This window comes from Hippocampus zosterae, chromosome 4, assembly GCF_025434085.1.
Source record: "Hippocampus zosterae strain Florida chromosome 4, ASM2543408v3, whole genome shotgun sequence".
Taxonomy (NCBI): Eukaryota; Metazoa; Chordata; class Actinopteri; order Syngnathiformes; family Syngnathidae; genus Hippocampus; species Hippocampus zosterae.
The window spans coordinates 11,137,438-11,157,737 of record NC_067454.1 but is presented as its reverse complement, the minus strand read 5'-3'; the positions used below and the strand labels follow the sequence as shown (position 1 = coordinate 11,157,737).

The following is a 20,300-nucleotide window of genomic DNA, read 5'->3' as shown; positions in this document are numbered from 1 at the left end:
TGATATTCAATCATTACGGAAGGACGTAGGAACAAATCTAGGCAGTGTGCATGGTTGAGACTACATGCTGAGAATAGGCTGTCCAACAACAGCCCCGTGAGCTTTAGTTCACACATGAAGGTTTTGTTAATGGCATATGCCGGTATTAAAACGTACATTTTTACTAGTTATTGTTCCGGGTGGCAGCCTGTTGCTCATTTCGTGACTTTTATATAAACGGCAACCACTTTAAATCACTTGGCTGCCTTCGGTTATGACGCAGGCATGCGAGCATTGTGTTGGGGCAAGTAAAAACAAAGCCTTGTGTTGATTACAATGGCCCGCAGTCATAAAATCTTGGAAGTCGCGCATGTTTGCCCATGACAGAGTCGAGATGCAAGCCAGACAAACAAGTCCTTGTACTCGCACATGTAATGCGGTTTGAATTCCAGTGAGGAAAGACCCCACCCAGGTTGGGATGGGAATACACAGACACAAACACACACACGCAGAGGGATCCAATCACAGATGCGAGGAGGCTTTTTGGACATATGTTGGGGTGCAAGCCAAGCACAGTAGGGGACACTAAACACAACAAAACAGTTGCTTGTTGCGGTCTGCTGTTCTTTGTGTGCAGAGGCGCATCTCTTATGGGCTTGTCGAGTACTTTTACAAGGGAGCTGCTTTGTTTGCAAGCTGCACTGAAAGAAGCAAACGACTCAGTGCGTTGGTGTGCCATTAGCCCACCTTTGCAATCAGGTCAAGGGGCCGTCCGCAGGACTGTGGCAGGGCCGACGTCATTTCCAGAGCCAGTTCAGGCACTTCCTGTTGTAGGTAGATTTCGAGCATGGATGCCAGCTGAGATAGGCCTCGTTTCTTCTGCTCAGACATAGAGCTCAGGTCTGTGGACACACACAACTGTTTTTTTGTGGCGTCTGCAATGGAGACACACGCACAAATGGACGTCTGTTCGAGAAAACATACGTGATTCATGTTCGTTCAAAGAGTAGAGCTCCTCACTCCCGCTCTTTGATGGATTCATCTAAAAAGATACGGGTTTGATGGAAAAGAGCTTTATTTAGCGGCATTCACTTAACCCCGGGAGGATGTTTTTGTTACACCAACAGATGGGCCGTTCGTGTCTTGCGCTGGATGACTGCAATAAAGCTTCCAACAAAGGAGAAATGAACAGTCAACTAAATGGAAGTATTAGTTCTGACGCAGAGTTATCCATCTGTTCGGGAAGTACGTTAAAACTAAATATTACCGGGATGCAGAGCATTCCGAAGATAAACACGGCCATGATCAGCATTTTTATGGATTGTTTGCCTCAATCTACTCTAATCTGGTTCTCAATAAATTTACCTGACACTAGAGATGAATGATTTTATTGTCTGGATGAAAATGGCCTTTTACAATTGCACAGAAATGACCACATCATGTTTCATAATGATAAACTTGCCATGTGTGTGAGCATTCTGACCAAAGGTAATTGAAACCTTAAGAAACCCTGATATGTTTCCATTGGGGGAACCAGGATCTACATTTTGTTATAGTATCTCCTCCACAAACCTTATTGACAAACGTTTTCATAAGTCGAATTATAAGGGCAAAATAAAAAAAGATTCCCGAAGCGTGTTTACCAAAGCAAAAATTATTCTTGCAGCCAGTCGGACGGAGTCGGTCGGAATCCTGGGAAGGATGCTCTGCAGACATTTGCACTCCCTCTTATGGTCGGACCATGCTTGTTTCTAGATGGTAGAACATTTTCAAATAACCAAACATACAACACTCAAAAGAGGGCACGGCACGCTGCTGCGCACTTAAGTGTTATACCTGGCAGGTGATGTTGCAGTAACGAGCCATCTTGCACTGGGAACATCGCAACAGGGTCTCATGCCTTGGCACAAGAAACAGACAGAAGACAGTCATGATAGTCAACTGAGATTCCTCGAAGCAGAGTACAGCTCTGGGGACAAACACAACAGTGATTAGAAAAAAATATATAATCAGCTCTGATATCAGTCTAAAATCTGTGATTATGCACCTCCCTTGGTTATGTGCACATTCTGTAAAGCATGAATCTCAATCCCATTTTCGTCACGGGCCACAATGCGTTTATTGTTTCCCTCGGGTGGTAGGCAAATTGGTGAAAATCATAATTGGGTAATCAGCTATCATAATATGACTTTGCACGTCTCTGTAATTTCATTGTTAGTGTGCATATTTTCGACAAAAAAAAACTGAGTTTGAAATCAGTAGTCGTGGAAAACGGTGACAGCCAAATATAAATATGTGTGTTCAATTTACATTGTGAGGTGATTTCATTGTAAACAAACAAAAAAGTGAACATCTCCAAAGTCAAGAAAAACTGCAATTTTTGAAGACATTTTATCCCAAAATCAAGACAACAAATCAATTGAGCCCTTACGTTCAACACTGCTGTCATTCTCTTTAACTTTGTAGTTCGGTTGTGTATCTGCTTTGACAAAAGATGTGCTATTTTGGACAAAAAGGCCATGCAAACAAAAAGATTTGTGGCACAACTCGTGCACACAGATGGCTTTTTTTTGGGACCATTTTCATGACATGACCCTGTTATCGACCAAATGATCTTCCAGCTTTGAGTCTTAAAAGCAACCCAAGAGGTAAACGCTCCGCCATCATTGCTTTTGTTAAACTGATGCTTATTTTTATATGCGCGCTGCCTGCCTCCAAGGTGCATTGCCGGCCTTTCCAGGATGCTTGTTAGTCTGATAACAATCCAGAGCACCGCAGTATTTGTCCACTCCCTTGGGCTAAGTGAAGACATTGGGGAAAGAATCATTCCAAAACACACACACACACACAGACGCACACATGCAGTCTGAGTCAGACAAACTCTCGGGAATAGTATTGACTCATATAGGTGTGTGAAGGCTGCAGTAAACTGTAGCTACAGTTACATACCAACACAAATATCATGCTTACAATCAGCGGAACCTCTAATCAAATGTCCCTCGAAGCTGATAATATTCAGTAAAAAATACGCTTTCAAAGTTGCCCAAAAAGTTCCAACTGCTGCCGCGCACAATTTTTTGCCGTGCACATGCGGGCAAACCTCCGCAGCCTTTCGCTGACGTGTTTCCTTGGGCTTCAGGAACTCTGCTGAAAGGATCGTGGAATAACCATTTCTGCATAGCAACAAAAATGTAAAAAGTAGGCAGGCTACACTAAGGCACACATTCAAATCTTGTTAGCATTTTTAAAACTGTAAACTCCAATTTTAAATTTAAATTATGTCCAATAAATAAATAAAATCGGAGCATCAATGTACTGGAACGGATTGTTGTTAACTGTAGTGCATCTACTGTATAAAATCACAGTATTCCTTTACAGTATATGAATGTACTTTTTTTTAAAAACTCAGAATATTGATTTTTTTAACAAATAGACTAAAATACATCATAAAGCATATGGGCTAATAATACAGCATGAAAACAATCCTCATTCTTGTACACCGGTATGAGCCACAAAACGTTAGTATTTCCTACAAGGGCCTATCAGCGTGGGACTCGAATTGAGTGGTGCAGTTGGCCCCCACAGAGTCTATGAAAAGGAACCAAAACAGGACCTTTTTCTGCCCCCTCAGTGTGTCATTTGTCATCATCCTCCATCCATCTCCTCCTGTCCTCCCTTAACCAATCTCAAATTTTATAGGCCTTTGCTGGGCCGAAGGTACGGCTATTCTTGTCATGTTGAGAAAGAGCAGAAACTTGAGAAGCCACCCACGGTTTAAGAAACCCACGGCAGCAGCGTGAGACACGAGGCAACAATAACAACAGATAGAGAGACGAGCCAGGCCCAAACTCGGCCGCGCTCTGCTCAACTTCAGCAGACCGCCTCGCTTAAGTTACACACTTACCGTCTGGTCACATCACTGGCCGGCGGCGATGGCAGGAAGTCCCACCATCTTTAACTCAAACAGGAAGACCCATGTTGACCACAACCTTATTTGGGGAAATGGTTTTACTAACGCCGTAGACAATACAGGAAACTAACCACATATGAAGTATTACATCAACAAATATGGAACACAAAAGCCAACTTTTGGATTCAGATTCAGAGAATGGTTTGACCATATTGACGGTCATGTTGCACTGAGGCAAATGGGCTGCGTCTGCAGGAATTGACACCGCGGAGAGAACAAAAGCTAAGGTGGTGTCACTCGAAAGACATTTAATGAGGAGGAAAATCAATAACTCTCCCAAGTTAAACATGATTAACCAGGGATGTTACCTAGCAACAAACTCCATCATTTCGCGTTTACAATAAGTCTGTACCGGTAAGTCTATTAATCTCCACCAGCAAAGATGAGCAGTTTATAGCTCATCATTTATTATTAAAATATCTAAACACTAAAAGATTTGAAGGCTAACAAAAAAAAAGTATTAAACTGATTTCTTCTTATTATTATTTTTTGCTGCAAATAAAAACCCACGATAAGTGATAGCTTGATAACTGAAGAGACACCAGTACTCGTCAACATATTATGATTATTGAAGACAAAGCCTCTAACGGCTTCCAATTACGAAAGAACATTGTGCGCAATGAAGAAATTAATATACATACATGAACTAGATTGACCTAGGATTGTTTGTAATAACATCCATAACCCATGGCCCATGACCGTGCTCATTGGCGGACCCTGGTGAAGCTGATCGGCTCTACGCACTGCGACGACCCAACCGAATGAGACTGGGCCCCCGCGTCGCAAGAGCATTATTATTATTATTAACATCCATAAAAGAATCGTGGGGCATTTTGTTAGGCACACCTACAACATAAGTCCGCGGTGGTGAAGGACAATGTAGGTATATACTGAGAGAATATTTTGGCTAACCTTATTTAACTAACTGAGGGAGGCTGAAATAAGAAAGGAATCTCATTACTTTGTCCAAGTGTACCAAATGTGATGGTGTGGAGCGGAAAGTGTTTATATGCACAGTAACTCACAATTGCACCACGGCGGCTGTTGTTATGGAGACGGCTTCAAGGCTGACATGCGCCAAAGTCACACACTCACACAATAATGCTTGTACAGTGGCACCTTGACTAACAAGTTCAATTCATTCCGGGCCGTGACTCAAAAGAATTTTGTATTGAAATGAGTAGAAATGGCATTAATCCGTTCTAAATCCAAACCCACATAAAACACCAACAATGTAATTGATTTTTAATAAGAAAGCATAGCGCTCTACGGTATTGTACTTTGGACAAGTATACAGTAATGCGTGTATGATGTCAATCATTAGCAAGGCTATAGCATTTTGCGTTGTGTGTTAGCATTAAGCTAGCGGACTTTTGTCAAACAAAGTAAGGTGTTCAGTTTAAATACTCAACGTGTGATTCCCTTTGTTTTATGTTTAGCTCACAGTAAACTTCAACTAGGAATAGCGCTAAATATTCTGTTTCAAAGAACTGTTCATCATCTGCCAGGCCGCTGCTTTTCGTGCCAACTCGTAGCATCATTTAAAACTTGGAAATCAACCTTTTTCTCGTGACTCAAGACAAAAAGGAAGTATCGAGAGGAAAATCTGGAGAAATCAGAGGTCGACCGGCTTTTAGGAACAGACCTTGTTTGTAAGTCTAAAAAAAGGACAACAAAAGCAAGGAAAACAGTAAGACAAATATAAAAGACTAATAACTCTGAGACTTCAACTCCTTGATGAGCATCCAACTTAATATTTCCATATAGAGTCCTTTATCATTTCCAACGCCTTGCATCACTCTCATCTTCAACCATTACCCTTCATTATGCTTCCTCTCAACATTCTCTCTTTTTATCTTCCACCCCCCCCCCCCCCCCCCCGCACTGCAACACCTCCCTTGCCCCCCCCCCCATGCTGTGTTTTTCGGATGCCCTGTGAAGTTGACGTCTCGCGCATGGCAGGTCTAAAGGTTGGAACGCTGGCACGGCATGAAAAATCATGAATAACATTAGATGGCTTTCATGAGCAACATTGAATTATAAAGGACACCATCATCCCCCTGCCTCGCGGCTTTCCTTCCATCGTCCAATCTGGAAAGCGAAACAATTAATGGAGTTCTGATTGCAAAACTTAATACAAAATTAGAAGAGAAACTGAAACAAATTGCAGAAGGGAGCTGAAAGACAGCAAAAGAAGAACAAATGGGATGCACTTTGGCTTTCGATATTCATGTGCCAGTGCCTAAACGTGTGCTCTTTACGAGAGTTCTTTTTTTTAAAGTTTATCCTATCAGATGTCTAATTAGGCCTACCTCAGCATGTGTGTGTGTGTGTGTGTGTGTGTGTGTGTGTGTGCGCGCGCGCGTTTGTGTATTTGTGCGCGCTGCGTCTTAATTAATTTCCCAAGAGTACCAACCGCAGTGCTGTTAGAGCTGTGAGAATAACTTCTTCTCGTGCGCATGTTTAAGATTATTAATTTGTGGGGTCTTCTTTTCTGAGCTGTCCTGTTGTGCTTGGTTGGATTTTCTCATTTGCAGGCTGAGTAGCTAGTGCGTGACACTACAACTATGACTTACTCGACAGCCGTATATTACATGTTCATTTGAAACAAACAAACAAACTAATGATTCTTACATGCTTGTGGGCCAACACACACAACGCTGTGACTTGCTACTTGTTTGAAAATCGACACCATTTTTTTACATTTTAGACTGGAAAACTTACAATAAAGGTGAATACTTGAGTGAAGTGAAGTCATTACAATGTGTTCAAAATTTGGAGCCTCCGCTGTTCTGTGAATGGATTCTGGTCTTCCGCCACGAGGAACACAAATCAACTGACAGGTTGGCATGATGGAGCTCATTTGTGCCAAAGCACTTTATGCCATTGCGCCATAAATAATTGCTCTTTCATTGTAGCCCCCCGTACCATGCGATAAAGGCTTTCTATTCTTTATGCTCCTATAGAACACCTATATAACTCACGGACGTGAGATGCCAAACATCTCAGCTAGACAATTACCCGGCACTTACAGTATACAGTAATATAGTGTTGTAAGTGAGTGAGGCGGTGTGTGTGTGTGTGTGTTTTCAGTGAAGAAAAAGACACCAGCTGTGTGGCATTGAGAGCAATCTTGCTAAGTTCTTAATGGCTGTTTGGAGGATGATTCACTCACACCTGAGGGGATTCATATGGGGTTGTGTTTCATCATAATGATGTGAAGAAAACCGAATGCAAACATGCACACACACACCTAACCTTCAGAAAACAAGACCACATCCAGATTGTCACAATTGTCTTCCTCTTATTCTTTTTTGAATAACTGTATCGCAACATGATAAACTTTTCACATGTGTTTGAGTGCAGTGCAGCGTTAGTCAACAAATTTCACAATGTATCATTTTCTTTCCCACTGCATTGGGATTTTAACTTTAGACCTAGATCTCTAAACCTATGTCTATGCTGACTTTTTTCATGCTAAATGTTGTTGATTTTGATGATTAATTAATCAGTGATCAGAATTTTACTCTCACAAATATTGGAATCTGCATCATCCCCCAAAAAAACAATCCAGAACAGTCAAGGTCGTAGGTTTAACGTTCTTTGCCAGGAAAGATGATTCCGATTCAGAGATTCGTTCGGTAGTAATGCTAAAACACATTGTCAGAAGTTGCAATCCAACACATCTGTAGAGAGTAGCCTCTGACCTTAATGGAGTGCCTTGGCTCGCTTGGCCATGTGCAGGCACTTGAGTCAGTTGCCATTATATTTCTTGTTACTACATCACATTAGATTTCCTGTTGCACTACAAGCTGCCAAACAGCAGGAATGGATTGTGTTTAACCTCAGGGGCACTTTATCGAATAAGCCTCTAATGCAAAAATATGTGCGCGGCGTAACTGCTTCCTCATGAATATAATACACAACATTAAGGTCATTGTTTGAATCAGCTTAACTCTCACTTGTGAATAATTCCCCATTGTGGGGCTGATAAAGAAGATATAATCTATTAATGTGCTTATAATTGCCTATGTAACAGTCTAAATTGTAACCATACCACAAATTGTGATCCAAAACTTGTTCATACCATTTCAAACTCTGAAACATTGGCCATAATAATAAAATGGCTTACAGATGATTTTACTTGAAAAAAAAATACACAGGTACACATACATGTACAGGTAGCAATCCATAAATTTAGCTCCTCCACAACCTTCAAAGATGGTAGTCTCTCGCTACGGATGTATCACTTCAAGACTCTTCCTTGACACCATTTGCTATTTGTGTGTGTGTGTGTGTGTCGAGCCTTTTCTGTTGCTGGTCCTTCTCTCTGGAATGACATCCCACTGAACATTCGGCAAGCCTCCTCGCTGCCCATCTTCAAAGCCCTCCACAAAACTCACTTGTATTCTTTGGCATTCAACTCAGCATGACTTAGATTTGTTCTTGGTTTTACTGTTTGGTGCTTTCTACCGCCTTTATTACCGATTTGTCTTACTGTTTATTGTGCATGTTAAATTGCTCCATGTACAACACTTTGTATGCAGCAATGGCTGTTTGAAAGTGCTCTATAAATACTGTTGACTTGACTTGACTTGTGTTTGTGTTCGATAAAGTGCAAAAGGCAAGAAAAGTCGTGAAAAGTGGATGACGAACTTATCAACGTGAAGAATAGGCCTTTATGTCAGAGAGTAGGAAAAGGGAATAAGACGTGAATGATGGACAGATGAGTGGGAGGAATATGAGGAGAGAAGGCAGCTAAAGAGCAAGGAAAGCCAGAAGAAACAGATGGGAGAATAAATCGAGACGAGGCGACGAGGGACGGGGGAGGCGGAGAAGAGGAAGTGCTAACGTGCATGATTTCCCTCCTCTCATCTTTTCCTGTAAGCTGGTCGACAGCGTGCATCTAAAGCAGCAAACTGGATGCTTCGTGTAGCGCTGCATCCACACACTTATCAGGGGTGGGAGGGTGTAAGGAAAGGAGATGGCGGTGGTCGGGGGGAGGGGGCAGATGGGATGCACAAAACATGCTTAAGAAAATGAATAACATGCTCTAAATTATATGCACTTTTTTTAATGGAGACACATGCTGTAAGTAGGAATGTTAATATAATTCACCGTAGCTGGCAGACTGACGGTCGAAGTGCTACATTATTGTTCTTGCACCTAGCTTGGCAACATGTGACTCGAGAGATCTTCCTTAATGTTGCCAGCAATGAAAGAAAAAAAGGGGGGAATTCATTCCCTGTTGACAAAGAAAAGGCGCTAGGCTAGCGTCATTTCATCAAAGTATCGTAGGCAGTCTCAAAGTCTTGTGACAGTTACGAGGTCACTCAAGGTCATTTAATGTGGAATCGAGGTCCTCAAACTGGCAGTGAGTCAAGATACTTACAGAAGTGAGTTTGAACACCAGTTGGGGCTTGGAATGGACTCTGTGTACTGTAGCGGTGAACATAGCCCTGCGGGGCTTCTTTTGACAAGCTCAACTCAACGTTGTTTGTCGAGAACAAAAACAACCACAACAGAGAATTTAAAAAGTCTTAATTTTCATGTTCCATGGTGCAGGCGCCTTAAATTTGAAGTTAGGAAAATATAAAAGACAAGCAATTGAAAAAATACTGATTATAATGACAAGCATAAGTGCGGGATGAGGATACATGTTCCCACGGGGCACTGTAATAGTCTCGCTGCCTTGCAGGCGTAGAAAGAGAGGGAGTGCGAAAGCGCCGTGGAGCCAAGCAAGGAGAAACGGAGAGAAAGATGGACAGAATACCTTGGTCGATTCAATGTTGCAAAAGTGAAATTGACTCGCTCAGTGGATAACCTTTCGATTTCCTTTGTGGTAGCAGCTCGGTAAACGTGTTCAAATAAAAGGCTGAACATAATGGCCGGCACACCACAGGGTTGTTTGGCTTGAAGAACAAGCGATTACTTTTTCTGGAAAAAGTCACATTTTGGTATGATATACCGCCTCTGAGATTGTTAATATACCAATTACAAAACACTTCTTAGCACAATTTTCAAAAATTTGGTTATTTTACTTCTAGACGGTGTTCCGACAGTTTGAAATGAACAAAAACTGGAAGCTCGTATGCCCTGGAATTTCCCGCTCAGAATACGTCATGAGCTGATGTTCATTGTCACAAATTAACACAACAACCCCCCCACCCCACTCCCATCCGATTTTCTCTCTTTTTGCAGTTTTTTATCTTCCTGTTCAAATCTTGAGTTTGCCGTTTTTTCCCTCTATGTACTTCAGACCGCTTCCTCTCAAATTAAAAACAAAAACAAACAAACAGTAAAGGACATGCGCAGCTAATTATAGACTCTAATGGCTCCGCTGTACTGAAGATTTTACTGTTGACCATTAATGGTACTTTATACTGACCTTTGGAACTGGCCCAATCAAACTCAGAACCACTTCCTCACCGTTTTTCTCTCAAAATGATCCCTTCGTATCACTCTGATCAAAGCTGGGATAGTCGACTTTGGGCTTTTACCAGCCTTCCCGTGTGTGTGTGTGTGTGTGTGTGTGTGTGTGTGTGTGTGTGTGTGTGTGTGTGTGTGTGTGTGTGTGTGTCATTTTCTTAGCATTCATCATTCATTACTTTACATTCAAGCCTTCAAGGCCTGTAATTAACCACAGCTTTGATGCCCCAGATTTCCACCTGCACAATTCCTGTGCGCATGCACACGCACACACAGATAAGAAGTATCTTTGTTGCCGCAGTGAGACGGTCACACAAATAATTGTGCACACATCACGCTGTCATGCTGAGAGTTTAATGAAAACAAGACTTAATGACGTTTTTTTCTTCTTTGAGGCCAATCTTTGCCTAAAGCTATGTGCGGCGTGTGTGTGCTTTGCTTCTACGGCTGTTTGGTGAGAGCAGCTCAACTTTGCATGTCTCTCCCTAATATTAAATCAATGAATGACTCGGCCTCAATAGGTGAGCCCCCCCAGGCAGATGTAGTCTGCAATAACGCGAACGCACCGTGGACATTTATCTTGACCAACGCGCACGCGCGCGCGCGCGCACACACACACACACACACACGCACGCACACGCACGCACCCACAGGTTCAAGAAGCATCTTCAGTTTCCCATCAATAACGCATGCAGAAAGGTCGTCATCTTGAACCGGGAGTGTCGGAATAGCTCCACCTCTCCACTTCATTTATTTCTATTTAAGGTTTGGGGATGAGCAAGTGATTTTCGCGGTGTTTGTTTGTGAAATTGTCTGACATGTGGCTACAATACAAAAATCAGTGTGAGGTGAAAGTGTTTCTCCACAGGAAATACTAAATTGAAAAATAAACGCCAGTTCGATCCATACACCCACATGTAACTATGATTAATATACATCATAAATGAATACATGTTCTATTTTTATCATGTCAAATACTGTACGAGCCTTTTTTAAAGTAGCATTAATACTAATACACAGGCACAATACAGCATTTAATTGAAAAATACGTTTGCGTGATTTCCAATTTCAAAAAACACTGTTACATTAACTAAATAGTACAACATTTTTACTGCACTGTTTTGAAATGTGGGCAAAACTAATTGCAACATGTGACGTTTGTCAGAATCATATTGTGCCTCTACCTGCAAAAACACGGTGACTAAAGTATTAAAACACGGACAATTCAACAACCAATCATTCAAACTATGGCCGTGTGCGACGGACCTTAGAGGACTGTAAACAGTCTAGTAATATGTTCAGGTAATATGTTATTAAAGCCTCTCGTGTCTGGTTTCAAACTATAGGTGTTTGTATTAAACCACTCCGGGTCAAACTTGATAAAGAACTCGACGAGTTATGATTTAAAAAAAAATAATGGGCCCAAAAAAAAAGATGGCAAATGACTCCCGGTTATAGATGGCGGTTATATCCGCACAATCTCCACCACACAAGGCTACATCGAGTGGTTATATGTTTTTTGTGTATTATCTCTATAGTTCCAAAAACCGAAATTACAGATTGCCCTCTGAATGATGAGTGAGGTTATGTCGCCATCTTGAGGCCATATGCTGGCAAATATAGGAAGTGACTGCAGGTAGACTTCTATAAACACTGACCGCTCAAAGACTCAGTCACCCAAAGGCTCGCGAAGAAATAAATCACATCAGTACAGTTTTTGTTGTTGGCGTTTCTTTTTACGTCGAGAACACGTGGGCTGCGAGCAACGGTGCAATGGACGTCTCTTACCTCGCGAAGCAGCGATGGCACACATCTTTGGCCACTTTTGTCGACACACAGCTCGCCAGTGGATCGGCAGAGAAAAGCAACTTTCCGCTTTTGATTGTAGTCGTCGCCCGCAAGCAATTACCTTTGCCTGGGCTCGCAAACCGCTCCAACATGGGCGCCATAACGTTTGGAAGTCCGCGGGAGCAGACGTTGCCTGCGTACGCACGCTCGGTGCGTCATTGCGTCATCGCCTATACTAGCGTCATACTAAACCGCTTTTCGTGACCGATGCAGCCGCCATACAAGATCAGAGTACAATAAATATACTTTCCTAAGAGGGAAAAGTAAGATGCTTCACTTTCATGTCTTTTACGTCTATATTTTTCAAACCTTTATTTAAATATCGAGAGAGTGCAAGTCGTCATTTTCGAGAGGTATGACAGAAACGAAACAACAACCGTGCAAAACAAAAAACCGTTATATCAAAAAGTAACTTAGTTGTTGATCGCATTACCAAAATGATACATACTGTTGGGGGAAAGTGGCTTCAATACCAGCAATTGTATTCCCCGATGCTCCAGTGATGAAACAGCAGAAAAACTGAAAGCGGTTTTTCCGGATAACTTTGAGCAGCAGTAACGCGAACGTGAAGTGGGTATTAGTAGACCAGTTTAAGCAAGTCAAATAATAATAACAATAATATCGTAATAATAACAATATATTATTATTATTATTATTATTATTATTATTATTATTATTATGCACACAATGAACATCACACCACAACCACAAAACTAAATACTGTTTCATTAAGTAACAACAAAAAAGTGTCTAAAAAATCATGCGGATGTTTCAAGCCCCATTCCAAGTTCAGTGTAGTTCAGTTCAGAGGAAATGGGAGTGACACTTCACTGGAATCAACGAACGCCATTCCAGTCAGACGTTCCCAAATGAGGAAGTCTGCAGCTCCCAACAAACTGACCATTGCGACGGCATTTATCGAGCTGGATCAAATTGTAATTTTAGTCAAAAATTGAAGTCTTCTGCTCACCGAGGTCAACTAGACTGCTTGGATTAAAAGAGAAGAAGCTCGGTCATCTTTTTTCAAGAATGATTTTCATTGTTGCTGTTGTTGTTGTAGGAAACATCGCCACTTCAGCGTCTCTCTCTGGTACGTCCTTTAACATGCTGACATAACATTACTTGCGTGTAGATTGTAACATGTTGACGACGTACAGTATACACATACTTGTTACTGCTTCGTGTTGACAACGGAACATGTAGTTGGACTGAAATCTGTGCTGAACTGTCACATAGTATGTGCACAGCCAGCCATACATTAAATGACTAACGTGGACAGCATAACATGACTGCAACATGTATTGTCACTCGTCCACATGTGACATGGAATAGTACATATATTATCTCATGTTGACAACATGTCGATGGATTGTAAAATTTACTGTCACGTATCGATCAGGGGTCGGCCACCTCGGAGGCACCAATGCTGATTAACGGGAAGGATACGCGCTCCTGAAAATAAATGTGATCAACTTCCCATTAATGTTATTAGTTAAGTAATAATTATTAATTTATGGAAGGACATTGATCACCTTCATTGTTTCTCGCAGTAATTAGGAAACAGGTACAGTAATACCTTTGTGCAGCAATTTATTTCTATAATGCTCAGCCTGCGTCTGCGTTTTCAAATGGTTACTTCGACAATATTCTGAAAAAAATCACAATGTCCCATAACTAGTGAGCATTTTTTTAGGACAGGCCTGCGGGCTACTCATGTGGTCTTTGGGGGTTATGTGGCACCCACAGGCACGACGTTGTTGACCCCTGAAGTAGACGGACGAGAACATCTATTTTAACATTTTGACATTTTTTTTATGCAGATTGTAACATGCAATGTCGCATGAATACACGATCGAAATGATGTATCTCCTTTGTATATTGGAAAGTTTTGTCAAATGTCATATATTAAACCAGTGCACATAGTTAATTTTTGTCCAAAGCCCACAGAATCAAATATAAATGAATCACCATGTCATCAGACTTCAGTGACCCATAAAAATGGCAGCACACACATGAAATTTGTTGACCTGTTTTCCAGGTTTTGTCCCATAATGTTCCACAAAAAATGGAATTGTGAATATCACTGTGCAGTATATTAACTAGACAATAACCCTTTCATTGTCAATCTCTACTGAAACAGGAGTGAATCTTGATTGCACCAACGACTATGAGAATTGGACGTCTTGTCACTTTGACGCTCCAAACTGCACTGACTATAATGTGACTCTGCGGAGCCTTGACGGGTATGGGTAAGCCCTGTTGGCTCTATCACCAACAAATAAATACTACTACTAATTTTTCAGTGATAATCCATTTCCTTTTGCCTTCCACAGTGAGACCCACTGTCTCCCCGTTGAGTGCGCAAGCGAAAAATGCTGCTGCTCCATCCATATGCTTCTCATACTTGACGAGAATCACACGGCATTTGTCCGGCGACGTGGCGAATATGTGGAGTCCAAAAACATAAGTGTGAAATACAGCTGTGAGTTCAGCACATAACAGAACCGTCCGTCTCCCATTCAAAGTGGACTACAACGTTGAACATATCATAAAACCTGGATTAAGTTTACCAGGCAGTGTTATGAGTAACATTCCTCACTGTCAAATAATTATAATGAGAAAACACATATTACCAATAGAAAAAAAAAGCTTGTCCATCTTTTAAATTTTTCTTTTGGCAATACAGTATGCTATTTACATTCGCATCTTCTTAGTCAAAAGCATATGTCCTTCATATTGAGGGAGTCGCATAGTGCATATTATGTATGCGCATAGCCAGACATTTCCTACACTGAAATCTGCTCTCGCTAAAGTCTTGCAAGATATGGAAACAATTTGCTGATTTAACACAATTTTTTCAAGTTTTCAATTGACTTAAGAGTTACATTTTCTCTTTTTCATACGTCAATTTTTTTCCTCCTCTCTGTTCCTCCGCAGTCAAACCCCAAACCCCAAGCATCGTCTCAGTGAATGAGACCAATGGGAATTTTCAAGTCATTTGGAGGACAAACATCAACAAACGCCATATAAGAGAAATAATAAGCACACTTCTGACTTACCGCAAAAAAGGAGAAACAGAAGAGGTAAGGAAAAGTGTTGCTTTGCTCACTTCATATTGGTTAAAAAAGACAACGATTTTGACGTTGTTCTCACTTCTGTCAGATGACTGAAGTCGTCAAAGCACCACAAGTGGAGACGCAACTGTGCTTCTTGTGTTTTACCTCTGAAATACTTGGCGCACACTTGGAGCCAAGCACAACCTACATTGTCACAGCGCAGAACGTACTGCCTTGGAAAAGCCCACAGAGTGACCGTAGCGAGGAGTACGAATTTACAACCCGTAAGTCCCGACGTATCATCTCACACATATCCAGAACGATGCCCATCACGCACATAATCAAGAAGGAACAAGTTTAAGTGAAAAGCAACATTTTGGCGATCTTAATTTATAAGATAATGCCATTTTCCTTGCCGTTGCTTTGCTTTTGTGTACTATCTCATAATCTACTTCGATCTGATTCACTGGCTAACAGTCCATCAGAGATCAGTTGTCACCAACGCTTGACCCTCTTTTGCTTAGTGCTGATAAATGGCCCAGTCATTCATATCATATCTAAAAACTATAATGATACAAAAATTTCATAATTCTTCACAATTCTAAGCGCTTTATTTTAAACTTAGGGTTGTTTCTGCTTGTATTATGAGTGAATTGGGCAAGATGGGTGCATGTGTGCCTTTTATTTCCTAAAACCACGACTGTGGATGGTATGATCGACGTTTACTTCTCAGCTGTGTTCTTTACTTGCTACGATGTGGAAAAAATCATTTTGATTGACAATGGCTGTAAAAGACATTATAGAACGAGGCTTTAGCTTTCTGAAGGTGTTAAAACGGGGGATGGAAAAGGATTGAGACAGTCAATTATTTCATTCTAATCAGCAACAAGGAGGCTGATCTTGAAAAACTCCTCACTTCATCCAAATATACAGTGTTGACCGATCGTGTGCTGCCCCCACTTGGCGGGGAATTGAATTACACCCAAATACACCCACTAATAATACGGCATTCTTACTGGAGCCAAAGCAATCCACCAAATAGCAGGATTGTGGACCCGGAACTTGCGATGGCGAGGTGTTGACTGTATTACCTTGTTTCAGTGTGACAAGGAAACACAAATGATAGAGTCCTTTTTTGACATTAACAGCAGCGTCCCGTGAGAGTCTCCTGCTGACCCTCATCATTACTCTTAGTCTACTCGCCATCACCATCAGCAGTGGGGCATACGTCTGCTATGTCAAGTAAGTCACAAAGCCTTTCACTTTGTCTCCGCCTTATGATACACTACCGAGCTCCTGTGTGTGTGTGTTCACGCGTGGCCTCCTTTGATTGTAGGTGTAGAGCCAAATATTGGGACTCAGTCAGCAGTCAAAATTCCAAACTTCTGAATATTTATCCGAGTAAGGAAGAGGTGAGATACTTGTTGTCTTTATTAAGTTTCATTTTGAAGAGTCAAAAAGTTGACGTGGATTTGCGTCATTTCTTTCCCTTCTGCAGGTTTTGAAGCCTATGCCCCCCATCATCTCATCAATCTATGTTGAGACCCTCATACCAGGGGACCTCAAACCATGGTTAGTGACAAAAACTTCAAAAACTGTACTGATTTGGGTTATAAAAATTAATTATTGGCTTAACATGGCAAAAACACCTCACAAAGTTTTTGGAACAGTTTAGCATTGTTACCTGAAGGGCAATGACAAGAAACCTCTATGTACTGTGATCTGTGAATGCTGCCAAATGGGTGTGGTAACGGAGTAAGGTTCAGGAGTAAAAATAACATTGTTTGTTGCCTGCATAAAGATGCACTGTATAAACTTATGGCAAAGACTTGTAGAAGATGAATGCAGTAAAGTTGGTGAGGCAAGGTAGTGTGCCATTTGTTTTGTTTTTGTGTGGTGCGTTGGCAACCTGGAAATCCACCAGTTTGCTATGCTATGCTATGTTGCTATGGCGTGGAGTGCAGAGGCCAACTTATGAAGGCAAATGATAGCTGAAGCTCCAAAGACTGAGAAAGATTGTATAACTTGACCTATGACTTGCTTCACCGAAGTAATCAACTTGCTTGAAATCTTGTCGGGACTCGATTTGACTTGCTTGATTTTTTTGGGGGGGGCCACAGTAACTTGGCACTCACTTTAAAACCTTAAGATCAACACTTGTGACTTATGACTTGTACCAATAAGACTTACTCTTACCTTTGATTTCTTGTTGAGGTTGTTTCAGGTAACCACAGAGTCATTCTGTTGCAGGTCAAAGGGCTCCCTAATTGATAGCAGCACCGAGAGTCTCCTTCAAAGCAGCGGAATCGGTAGCGGTCCGCCTTCTCTCAGTTACGCTTGTACGGAGGCTGCAGACATCATCGCAGGGGTCCAAGGGGCGGTCAGCAAAGCCTTAATGAACATCATCCCGGCATCAGCTTCAACTAACCATCTTCTGAAAGAGTCCAGCAAACCCAACGGTGTCTCGTCCACTCGACCCAGTCCCTGCAATAGCGAGCAACATTCAGGATGTGAAAACGCAGTAACATACTCCTTTATCAGGCCAGTTCATGTCATACCTGAAACTTTGAAAATTCACGCCCAGCCTCAACTGCCCTTCGAATGTGGATACCAAGGCACGGGAAGCGTCTCTACGTGCGCCGACAAGCGAGGTTCAGCTTGTGAAGAAAACTCATTCCCAACCTTGGTGTCTTCCTACACACTGACTCCCGCATCTCGCCAGCAGGCTAACAGAGACTCTGGGAGGTTTTCGATTGGTGAAAACTCAGACGCATCCCTCAGCTGCAGCAACGCAAGCCTGTCTGGAGATGTTGCATGCAGAATGGAAACAGGACATGAGGGCTGCCAAGAGATGTTCATCAGTCGGGCTTGTAGCAAGTGGGAGGATGCCACCAAGGAGGGTAAAGCGCTCCTCTGCATCCCTGCGAGTTTACAAGGCCATTTTCCGGTAGATGATAACTACCAAGTCCATCGGTGCTTAAAGGAGCTTCGGGATAGACCATTTGAAGAGGAGACACATCTTAAAAATCAAGACTTGAGCAAGGCGTTGGAAAATTACTCAAAAGATGCCCTAAAAAGTGATACCGGCTCCCGTGCACACTCAACCCACAGTATTCTGGTTGATGACAACTACCAAGCAGTTCAGGACTTAAGGGAGCTCACTGGTAGTCAAATTGGAGAGCCAAAAAGTAGCAAAATAACCCTGGACAACGTTGTAGGAAATCTTTTAGATGCTGTCAGAAAAAGTGATACCTGCGTCCCTACAATCTCAAACTTTGGTTGTCTTGTTGATGACAACTACCAAGTGTTTCGGGGTGGGAGGGAGCTTTCTAATAGTCAGTTTGGACAGCAGAACAGCGACAACACAAATGATTTGAAGAAGACTTTCAACAATTCCTTTGAAGGCGTTTGTATTGGTGATACCTGCGGCCCTGCAAATTCGAACCCCAACTTTCCCGTTGATAACTGCCAAGCTTTTCATGGTTTAGGAGAACTCTCTGATCATCGGGTTGAGGTTGGAGAGAGAAAAAGTGTTGAGAATGAGTGTCTGTTGAAGGATGTAGGAAAGCCATTCAAAGATTTAAGTCAAAGGGATCAAGGCCACACTTGCATCAGTCTAAACCTGCAAGGCAGTCTTCCAGTGGATGACAATTACAAAGTGTGTTGTGGTATAAGGGAGCTCTCCGGTCTTCATTCTGGAGCGCAGGATGGTGAAAAAGCCTTTAGAAAACTCCTTGCAATACGCCCCGAAATGCAATAGCCGCATCCATGCAAGCTCAAATTCCAAATTTTGCGCAGAAGTGACTACCAGGTGATTCAGGGCTTAAGGAACCAGACCGATTTAAAAGTTCCAGGCCAAAGAAGTGGCACAAAAGATGACCGGGTGAAGGTTTTGAAAACTACTTACGACGATGCCGCTGAAAGTGACAACCTCTCACCCGAAAGCTTACAAGACAGTCTTCCAGCGGGTGACCACTGCAAAGTCATTCAGGCCTTATCCAAGCAGTGTGATAGCAAGTTTGCACAACATAAAGATATTAAGAAAAAAGACTTGAGAGAGGCTTTTGAAATTTCACTACCCGTAATGCCTGGAGGCCCAGTAACAGCTGTGTCGACCGACCATGTTCACAGTCGCAAACATTTCCCAGAGTCCCAAATGCCTATTTTGCCATCGGTCTCTACTGCCCTCAGAAATCGCATGATCATTGAGAGTGGCTACAAAATTGTGTAGCATGGAACAAATGTATTCATTACCTCCTCCAATGCGATCCTGTGCATTTCTAGCTTTGTACATACAGCATGTTTGAGTTCACAACTACCTGAACCCATGTTGATGTAAGTTTGTCGACTGCTGGATTCTCACACTTGAAAACCTTTTTTAAAAAATCTGGAATGTGATGTTTTGTCAACAGATTTACTTTACAGCGCTCCTCATTCAATCATGAGCATCATTGTGTAGCTTGAAAGGCGCTATATCGATCTTCCCTGGTGGAGGTAAAAGGTTAAAGTATATACATGCATATACAGTATGTATGTGTGTGTGTGTGTGTGTGTGTGTGTGTGTGTGTATATATATATATATATATTTTTTCTTTTTTGTGATGGTAACTTTTTGTGCTTTTGCTCTGTCGTTTAGTGGGATTTATCATAATTGTGGTGTCATAAAAATATTTATTTGGATCTGTTATTTTTGTAAAGTACACATCTGCAAATAAAGTTGGACAAATTTCGACATAAACGGTGTCTCCACCCGTTTTTGGGGCGGTTGGGGGGGGGGGCAGTACGTTAGGAACCAGTACTAATAAATGGTTCTTTGTAAACATGTGCGCTGTGATTCACTGTCCAGAATCTACCCTTCCTCTCACTTTATATCAGTTGGGATTGGCTCCGGCTAACCCATAACCCTAATAAAGCACAAGCGCAATAGAAATAGGATGGACAGATGATAATGTAATCCACGACTCACTAAACGCACATTCTACTCAAATGTTTCTCTTGGTTTAGTGTATTGTTCAAGA

The 20,300-nt window shown here is 41.9% G+C and overlaps 2 protein-coding genes across 6 annotated transcripts in view; one reads left to right on the top strand and one right to left on the bottom strand.

Moving 5' to 3' along the window:
- smyd3 (SET and MYND domain containing 3) overlaps nucleotides 1–17,590 on the bottom strand; it is a 54,970-nt gene extending 37,380 nt beyond the window's left edge. Inside the window, exons 1-5 of one of the 2 annotated variants that reach the window (XM_052062903.1) lie at nucleotides 17,479–17,590; nucleotides 1,816–1,879; nucleotides 1,623–1,730; nucleotides 964–1,021; nucleotides 727–881 (exon numbers count right to left, since the gene is read on the bottom strand). In XM_052062903.1, the coding sequence (XP_051918863.1) occupies nucleotides 727–881; nucleotides 964–1,021; nucleotides 1,623–1,730; nucleotides 1,816–1,879; nucleotides 17,479–17,522 (429 nt within the window). In that variant the 5' untranslated portion in view covers nucleotides 17,523–17,590. Of the gene's footprint in view, nucleotides 1–726; nucleotides 882–963; nucleotides 1,022–1,622; nucleotides 1,731–1,815; nucleotides 1,880–12,166; nucleotides 12,373–17,478 lie in introns of those variants that run through there. The other variant, XM_052062902.1, reaches the window with a different exon arrangement.
- On the top strand, nucleotides 12,921–20,020 carry LOC127599146 (uncharacterized). 4 transcript variants are annotated; one of them, XM_052062852.1, is made up of 10 exons: nucleotides 12,932–13,316; nucleotides 14,367–14,475; nucleotides 14,560–14,708; nucleotides 15,164–15,309; nucleotides 15,389–15,566; nucleotides 16,431–16,524; nucleotides 16,619–16,694; nucleotides 16,781–16,854; nucleotides 17,533–18,586; nucleotides 19,094–20,020. In XM_052062852.1, the coding sequence occupies exons 1-10, from the start codon at nucleotides 13,256–13,258 to the stop codon at nucleotides 19,511–19,513; spliced, it is 2,361 nt and encodes a 786-aa protein (XP_051918812.1). In that variant the 5' UTR covers nucleotides 12,932–13,255; the 3' UTR covers nucleotides 19,514–20,020. The 4 variants fall into 4 exon arrangements, with proteins under 4 accessions (XP_051918809.1, XP_051918810.1, XP_051918812.1 ...); XM_052062849.1 differs by lacking the exon at nucleotides 19,094–20,020 and having other exon boundaries at nucleotides 12,921–13,316; nucleotides 16,434–16,524; nucleotides 17,533–19,084; XM_052062850.1 differs by lacking the exon at nucleotides 19,094–20,020 and having other exon boundaries at nucleotides 12,925–13,316; nucleotides 14,367–14,469; nucleotides 17,533–19,084.
- The last annotated feature ends 280 nt before the right edge of the window (nucleotides 20,021–20,300 follow it).